The sequence below is a fragment of the Pundamilia nyererei genome, unplaced genomic scaffold (genome assembly GCF_000239375.1).
Source record: "Pundamilia nyererei isolate P.nyererei 1_Seehausen unplaced genomic scaffold, PunNye1.0 scaffold00042, whole genome shotgun sequence".
NCBI lineage: Eukaryota > Metazoa > Chordata > Actinopteri > Cichliformes > Cichlidae > Pundamilia > Pundamilia nyererei.
In genome coordinates, this window is record NW_005187443.1 from 948273 (window position 1) to 957604 (window position 9332).

The 9332-nt window shown below is 42.8% G+C and overlaps 1 protein-coding gene across 2 annotated transcripts in view; it reads left to right on the forward strand.

Moving 5' to 3' along the window:
* The window catches only part of prickle2b (prickle homolog 2b), an 87893-nt gene extending 79096 nt beyond the window's left edge, over positions 1 to 8797 (forward strand). For both annotated transcript variants that reach the window (XM_005731213.1, XM_005731214.1), the window contains 6 exons: positions 227 to 340; positions 1098 to 1235; positions 3145 to 3348; positions 3945 to 4131; positions 5149 to 6033; positions 6190 to 8797. In XM_005731213.1, the coding sequence (XP_005731270.1) occupies positions 227 to 340; positions 1098 to 1235; positions 3145 to 3348; positions 3945 to 4131; positions 5149 to 6033; positions 6190 to 7148 (2487 nt within the window). In that variant the 3' untranslated portion in view covers positions 7149 to 8797. The remainder of the gene's footprint in view (positions 1 to 226; positions 341 to 1097; positions 1236 to 3144; positions 3349 to 3944; positions 4132 to 5148; positions 6034 to 6189) is intronic.
* Positions 8798 to 9332: the final 535 nt, after the last annotated feature.

Genomic DNA, 9332 nt, shown 5'->3' on the forward strand with positions numbered 1-9332 from the left:
GACTGACTCCCAGTGGCAGATCTTGATACTTTGGTCCTTGCACAGTTTTACCTTTTTAGCCCTGAAATGATAAAATCAAAACAATATCAAATAAAGGCTGAAATTTCTCAGTTTTTGTAGATGGTACAACAACAAAAGAAAGAAGTCACTTACTGCAGAATATTTGAGCACTTACCTGGTAATGAAAACAGCCCCTCAGTCCAAATGTTCTCCGTCTCTCCCTCAGGTTCATCAGTACTACAGCTCCCTGCCTGAGGACAAGGTGCCCTACGTGAACAGCCCAGGGGAGAAATACAGGATCAAACAGCTGCTCAATCAGCTCCCGCCCCACGACAATGAGGTGAGTCCAAACAGATGCCCTCCCCCACCACCTTCCATGCATCCATCCATCCATCCATCCATCCATCCATCCATCCATCCATCCATCCATCCATCCATCCATCACCTCACCTCCTTCAGGGCAATACAGAGATAAGAGGGGGAGCGGGGAGAAGACAGATGCTTTAAAAATGGAGTCTGTCTCCCTAATGGGTGAGATAGGGAAGTGTTTATCGCTGCCTATTAAAGTTGGTTACATTAATAAATTATTACCACAGTTTGTTTGAAGAGATTAAAAGACAGGATCCCCGTGAAGGTCGGCTCTGTTTCCCACCTTAGTTTAGGCTAACAGTCAGCCTGAGCTGTTATTTCTTTTCACTTTATTAAGTGGGACTTCACAGAACCAATTTGTGGTCAGGTAGTGGGTGGGTTCTTAATTCCACCTACTAATCTGATTGGTCAGTCGTTTCGTCAGCTGCGATCTGAGAGCCAGTTATTCATTTGGTGACGTGGTTCCTGGTTAATCCTGATTCACAATTTGCACCCAGCAAAAGCAGAGCACAATATCAGCACTTCTTAGCAATGACAAAAACATGATGACAGTTAATTCAACTCTGGGATCAGTCACTGACCTGGCAAGCATTATACAGATATTGAAATCTTAAAAAAAAAACCACTTCTATTCACTTTAAGTAGTATTCATTCATCCATCCATCCATTTTCTGTCACCGCTCCAGTTCATGTTCTCGTGGTTTCATGGTCATGTGATCTTCATCCAGGTGCGCTACTGTAACAGTCTGGATGATGAGGAGAAGCGAGAGCTGAAGCTCTTCAGTAACCAGCGGAAGCGCGAAAACCTGGGTCGGGGCAACGTCCGCCCACTCCCCGTGACGATGATGGGGGCGATCTGCGAACAGGTAGCTGAAAGAAATGTTGAAAGCATAAAATATGCATTTGACCTCCGTGTTATTTATTGATTTACTTTTTTTATAAATGTCATTTCTATGTGGACAGAGAAGTGACAGAAGTGAGTGATGTGGCAGACATATGGAACGACCTGCTGGCATGTCAGCAGGGTTTAATGTTGACGTATATAAACGAGGGAGATGCAGTTAAATTACTATTGTGACCTTGTCGCACTTCAAACTCTTAAAGTGATGTGTGTGGGTAGGGTGCCCGCACTTTATTTTCTTTTTTTTATGCCTCACCAACTATAAAAATTCTGAAATACAGCTGAGTTCATTATAGTTGAGTTAGACTGCTCTAAATTCTCTAGATGCTTAGTGTTTGTACTCTTATATAATGGAAGTTTGGAGCTGAATGGAATTCCCGTTTAACAATAAACACACACACTTAATGCATCCACTGGCCGTTTGTCATTTTATTTACAACAAGCTCAAGCAAGGTGGAGATACTCAGTGCTGTGCTGGTGCTCCGGGTGTACAGCTGCTTTATAGCTCGTGTTTCTTATCCAGTTAGCAGACACACACACACACACACACACACGAGGGAGTGGATTGTTGGGAGAGTTTGTATTGATTGAATTCTCCCCCCCTCTCTTTGGTTTCTTGCAGCTCTAGGCTTTGTGCCAGTTAGATAACCTGATTGCAACTCTACCTCCGTCTCCACCTTCCCACCCCTCTAAATCTGCTTTGCCTGCCTGACCTTTCCTCTCGTCTTACTGGTGCTGCTGCTCGTTTATCTTCCCGTCTTCTCTGATTGTACACCTCCATGCCTCTATCACACTTTTTTTAATCTTCCCTACATATCTCTCCGTTAATAAATCTATCGTTTGTCCCACCAGTGTCCTCCACCAGCCCTTCAAATTCTTTATCTCTCTGGTTCCCACCTCCTGAACACACCTTTGTGCTCGCAGCCTTTTCGACTTGCATAATTGTGTTACAGACAGAGATTTACTGATCCGGCATGTTCGATTGGTATCAGCACTAGCCTGACCTTATTAGAGATCCAATAGAAGGTGGACTTTAAGTTCATGGAAATCTCTTTATTTGTTGCATCTTCTGTAGCGCTGATGTGACTGTTTAATCCGCGAAACATTTTCAGTTAACAGAATGGTTTCTGGTGTCTTTTGTGAGGCTAAACTGTCTTTTCCAGCCATTGATTGGACAGAACAACCAATTTACAGCTATTAACTTCTGCTTTAGTATATGTATTACTTGACTGTAACTTTTTCTAGACCAATCTATCAATTGTATTATCAATTAAGTAACGGGTGATATTAAGTGATGATGACAGTGGTTGGAATTGCGGCCCTTATCCTCTGATGCTCCAGTAAGTTTGACTAAAGGTCCAATAAATGGAGTTCATCCCAGATTTAAAACAATTTTACAGTTTTTCACTTCCTGTCAGATTAAATTGTAATTCCATCCCTCTAAATGGAGCAAATTGGATTAGACTGTCTTATGTCCTGTTTCCAATGAACCGTTTTAACAGGAATTACTTTACATTAAGCAATCAGTGATGCCATACAACAAATCAGGATGCTGGCCTGTCTGCTCATTAAAAAAAAAAAGCTCTGCAGGCATGGACTTTCAGCTTTCGTTATGCTTTGAAAAACTAATTTGAGCCATGTGACTTCTTGCTGGATCATGACACATGAGTCTCACGGGGTGTTTTTGTTTTTTGTTTTTTTCACATGTAAAGATTTTACTTTATTGTATCAAAGAAGCGTTTCACTCAATTCTGTACTTTGAGGTTTAGACACTTTTTAAATAAGAGACGAAACAGTGCAGTAAGAGAAAGCTGGTAAATTGTGACAAATAAACCCAGCAATCATTCAGTTGTTTCATTTCATTTTCTGTTTAGTGTGGAGGCCAGATAAACGGCGGAGACATCGCTGTGTTCGCATCCCGGGCAGGTCACGGTGTGTGTTGGCACCCTGCGTGCTTCGTGTGCAGCATGTGCAACGAGCTGTTGGTGGACCTCATTTATTTCTTCCAGGATGGAAAGATCTACTGCGGCCGGCACCACGCCGAGAGGCTGAAGCCACGCTGCACTGCCTGCGATGAGGTAAACGCACATCACACACAGACACACAAGGCTACACGCGGATGGTCACGTCTTAATAGGTACACGTCACCCCCTTGGACAAGCTGTGCCTGTAACTGTGCCAGCAGGGCTATTTATAGTGTTTACACACATGCACTCTGCACTTACACATGCCTATATACACACCAAATTGCTGTCATACGACGCTTACGAGCTCACAGCACACTCCGTCACAGTTTAATGTCTGCTGAGGTTTATCCAGTTTAAAGGGGTTGAGTTTCAATATCCTGATCTCCCAGCCCATTAACGCCGACTCTTACTCTGCAAATGGGGACAAGGACTCTTTTGGCACTTAAATGCATCCCAGCGGTTTAACAGCAGCGTAATTAAAAGCAAATGCACCACCAAGATTTCAGTTCCTCACACACATTAGCCTCCTACACGAACTGGCGACAAAGAATGATCTAAGAGCGCCAAGCTGCAGAGGAGAAAATGGTATGGAGTGGGAGGGCAAGCAGTCTTTGTCCTGTCATTCAGCACGCAGTAATAACCCAACTGAGGTTTTATCTCTATGGACTTTCAATAAACGATACTCTTTCTTATGTCTTTGTTCTTAGATCATCTTTGCAGATGAGTGCACCGAGGCAGAGGGCCGTCACTGGCATATGAAGCACTTTTGCTGTTTTGAGTGCGAGACGGTGCTGGGGGGTCAGCGTTACATCATGAAGGAGGGACGGCCCTACTGCTGTTCCTGCTTCGAGTCCCTGTATGCAGAGTACTGCGATTCCTGCGGGGAACATATTGGTATGCTGCCTCACTCCCCATCATCCATCACTTCCCTCTATTGTTTCCATCACTGTTCATATGGACTGCATTAATGACTAGAAGCTCATGCAAAGAATTGGTTGCTGAAAGGTTATTAAAGTTCCAAATACATAATTTATATATAAGAGGATTCAGATGCAAGTTTGCACAGAGAAGAAAAGAGTTACAGTAGCATGACTGTGGTCTTGTTTTCAGCATTTTTTCATGGAATAAAGTTCAGAATATTTGTGGCAGGGGTGCAAAACTGAACACCACAGACTTACCTTTACAAAGCACAGAACTGTATACAATATACATCATGCAGTGTGGAACTCAACATAGGGCAAAGGGATGACTATCACGTAACTTTTCAAATTATGGGCCAGTTTTTGGTTGCTATTTTTGTTTTTTTAAGTTTATAAAGGCATAAAGTGCCAGATAAGTGTAGAGACAACCCCAGCGAGAGAAGAAAATGGGGGGTTTTTCAGCTGGAAACATTCCTATAAGCAATTTTTCTGTCTTCGAGTTTGTGCTCATGTGCATGCATGTGTAACTGCACACGTACGTGTGTGTTTCCCAGGACAGGATGCCCAGGTGTGATTTTTGGCACATATTTCTCTACAGATTTGCGCTGTAATTATTAGTCAGACAGGATACAGAAAAGTATTTGGCCTCAAAAATAAAACTGATTACAAATGAAAACCACCAGAAAGCACTCTCAATCCAGATGGCAGTCATTAGCAAATAGCTGGTTTTCTTTTCCCCTGCAACAACTGGAAACATTCTCAAAATGCTATGTGTTTATACAATGCTGGGCGAGCGTCATAATGAGTTTACCCTGAAACACAGCAAAGTTGCCGCCTCTAGCTCAATTTTCCATTTTCTTACTGTATAAGCTACTTGCAGTATGCTGCAATTTTACACAACACAGCTGGTTTAAATTAAAATTTTAAATGTTATGCCCTTTGAATACATGTGTATGAGTATCTGTCATTTATGTGTTTATCTTTCCTGCAGGTATTGATCAAGGCCAGATGACGTATGACGGGCAGCACTGGCATGCTACAGAAGGCTGCTTCTGCTGTGCACGCTGTAAACGCTCTCTGCTGGGTCAGCCTTTCCTGCCCAAGCAAGGTCAGATCTTCTGCTCCCGCTCATGCAGTCTAGGGGAAGAGCCTAATGGCTCCGACTCTTCTGATTCGGCCTTTCAAAGTGCTCGCTCCACTAGAGAGTCCAGACGCAGCTCTAAAACAACAAAGAATGGAGGGGGAGGCGGGGTGCAGACTGAAAGATGTTCAGGGGAAGTGGACCCACTATCTTTACAAATGGATCTTCTGAGTCTGTCCAGCCAAACACCTAGTTTGACTCGTGAGCCACCTTCCTGGCAGAACCAGGAGCAAGCAGGCGATGGTTACACTTATGAATCCCAATCTGATCCAACTGCTAATCCCACACCTCTCCAGCTTCTTAGCCAGTGCAATGTCAGAAGTGTCTATAACCCCACCTGCTCTGGACAGAATAATCAACAGCAGGATTACAGGATCAAGGAGAATGGAGGTTTAAAGCGACCGCCTATTTCAGCCATGAAAGGCCACTCTCTGAATGAGACGTGGTTCCAACAGCAAGCTCCAGAAGAGTACTATCCATCCAAACTGAGGACCCAAAAGAGCTTCACTGAGGTGTCCCACTGCACTCAAAAACACAATGGCTTCTCCTCAGACAAGCGTTCGATTAGTTTGCACGGTTTTCAGAGGGACAGAGATGCGGGGCCTTCAGCAACTACCCAACAAACAGCAAGGAGCAGGAATCCAATAAATGCACTTAACTTGACAGAGCAACTGACCCCGTTAGAGCAGACCCCAAGAGGATCCATGGAGTCTCTGGCTCTCTCCAATGCTACAGGTTGGTGTGGTAGTAGTACTCACTAGATCTTGGTTTGACTTACAGTTTCTGTTTGGTGTGTTTGCATGTTGTTGCATATTAAGATGTTTCCTCAAGCTAAAGTGACAGTGAGTAAAAGGCAGTCATTTCTCCAAATTCTACTCTGTTTCCTTACAGGCAACTCAGATGCTGGGGGAAAGCGTCAGGAGCACCTTTCACGGTTCTCTATGCCGGACCTGAGCAAAGACTCTGGAATGAATGTGTCTGAGAAAAGTCATGTGGACACCCTCAACTCCTCAGGGCAGTTTCGCAGCTCTGAGTCTATTCACAGTCTCACTGCTGGTCAGTCCTATATGGAAATGAACCCTCGCAGACCCACTCAATACCAGATGCAGTACTGTGACCCTTCTGGCATGGGTATGGACATGGGTATGGGCATTACTCGTTTACCACCTGGCTTCACCTTTCAGGAGGAAGATGGGCTTAGTTTGGTAAGCAACGCCAACGCTTCACGCTTGCCTCCCATTAGTGAGCGCAGGGTGGGTGGAGGTGGTGGTGGAGGTGGAGGAAGGGGAGCCAGTATCCGGATAGATGCCCCAGAAGAGACTCCACAGAGGCGTAGGCACCACCATCACCGCTCTCGGAGATCCCGTCGTTCTCGTTCAGAAAACGCTCTCCACTTGGTGGCAGAGCAAAGACAAAGGCCTCAAGAAAGACCACAGCTACATGTCCGAGAGGATTATGACTGTTTCCCGCCACCAAGGAGTGCAAGGGACCAGTTTGGTGGAAGAGGAGGAGGGGGAAGATACCAGCCCCAACTCTTCAGGCAGTGCCCCAGGACCACTTCAGACCTGAGTCTACAAAACCCTGGGGCCAACAGACGCACTGGCTTGAATCAGTACTCCTGGGATGATTATGATGACGATGACTGGTGCTCCACTTGCTCATCATCCTCAGAATCAGAGGATGAAGGTTACTTCTTGGGTGAACCGATACCCAGGCCCATCCAGCTGCGCTACCTCAGCAACCAGGAGCTGGTCCACAAGTATAACAACGCAGGAATGGGAGGACCCAACCGTAGTGGGCAGTTACACACCCGCAAACGCAGAAAAAGCAAGAACTGCATTATCTCTTAATATCTTGACATTTGCTCATTATATAACTTTTTAGCCCTTTTCAGACATGCATTCCTTACCTTTAATCGAGCAACATCTGAACATGTTACTTCAGCAGTGCCAATCTTACAAAGCACTGGATAAGTTTGAAAGTATGCCGTAATATTAATGGATTGGCTTGAACAATAGTAGGGATTATGTGTGTCTGCTCTGAGTTGTTAAGCTCACTAACGGACATGATTATTTTGGAAGTTAAAAAGCCAGTAACTGGCAAATCAGACACCAGTTCTCAGTAGGTGTCTCATGGTCTCACTCTGTTCAAGGAAGCCACAAACCCATTCCTTTTTTAAAAAACTTAAACACAATAAACTGACCTTTTCCCCCACACACCGGAAAAAATTTTAATATCCTGCATTTTCCACATTTAAGCACCAACGCTGGTCACTGCATACCTCATGGACCAGTGACTTCATGTATATATAATCTTAACATACCGTACTGAAGATAGACTGTGAATGATGACTTTAACCTATTCTGACCTGTTCAGAAAACATTATTAAAAAGCAATGTAAACAAGTTAGTTTGCTTCCAGCTGTTTATGGAAGTCTTTCTTCTGAGCATATTACATACCTGCAGTAAGTTAGCTGCAAGATTTTTGTGGCACTTGGTTTTTAAATTACAATAAATTATCTTTAACGTGGAGACAGGGATGATGACCTTGTAGACTTTAGACAAATGACCTGTTATAGTTTTTAGGCTACAGTTTATAAAGTGTCTAATCTGTTTACAAAAATGTGTGGATGTGGATGTATTCCCATGACTACAAATCGACCTGGCAGACATATATATATTTATTAAATGAGAGCTGATTACAGACAGAAAGTTTTAAAGATTTTACTACGTATATATGACATGAGGACAGTCTCCTTCCTTCAGTGCTTTGAGTGAAGCCATGAGAACATTTATGTAAAATGGACCTACATCTGAATGACAGAACCCTCTGACTTAAACAAATTCATGAAGCTAGCAATGTTACATATATCCCATGTCTGAAAAGGGCTGTTGTTCACCTTGTGTACACTAAAATTCTCCATCTGGAACAAAAACAAAATCACCTACTCCAACTTTTCAGTGTTATTTATCATTGATTATGATGTAATTGAAAGTCAGTGATGAATTACAGTCAGTTAACAGTAAAGAAAACAAGTGTTTGCATGTTTTTTTCCCCTTTTTTTTAACTTTTCACAATAACTCCTGATTATTAAGGCGAACAGTTACATGTGCAGTTTTGTCAAGTCCCAATGTTTATCAAAAGCTGAGGTGCAAATTTTTTTTTTAAACTTAATTTCCACGCAGCAAACGAGTGTACACTACCAGATTGGTATAGTTTTGCTTTTTCATGCAATGTGATTTAGATATAGGATATAATGTACTATTGAATTCAGTTTAATAGTATGTAAATAGATAAAAGAATTAATAATTTCACTTAAGTTAATGAAGTCAGTGTACATATGGTTGTAAATGAAGCCTCACATATTTTTATATTTGTATAGCTGGAGTCATTTATGTATTAAATATCTATAATGTAGAGATAGAAAAATGACCAAAACAACGTTATGCATGTGTTATTTGGCTGACCTGGTCCTGCATTTGGAATAAAAGAGTACTTCAGTGAGTTTCACTGAGTGACCTGTATTTCTCTCCAGAGATAGGGGAAGTGCGCAAAAGAGTCACTTTGTCCATCTGTTTAATAAATAAATGAATGACAGTGGGCTGTAGAAGCCAGTTAGAGTCATCCTCAGATGAATTGTTCGACAGTGTATGCACTCATATTCAAACACACAGAGGTCCATTGTCCTGGAAACAGATGCCACTGCATTTCTGGTTTATTGTATCAGCTTGCACAAGTTGGAAACTGCTGACAAAGGTCTAGGGATTTAGTTATTGAAACCTGGTGATGCTACAAATATTCTTTGTTACCCATGCTAATGGGGTGGCTGAGACATTGTTGTTCCTGAAATTGGCCAAATTAAAAGCTGGTTTTCATGATGCCTAAGACACTGACATTTAATTACATTTCTGTGAGGGTGAGCTGCATATTCAGTCTCAACCAGACACACTTGTGTCTAATTTGGAATACTTACGACATCTGCGTCTCATTCAGGGGCAAATATGGCCCAAATGTCACAATGCACCTGACATCTG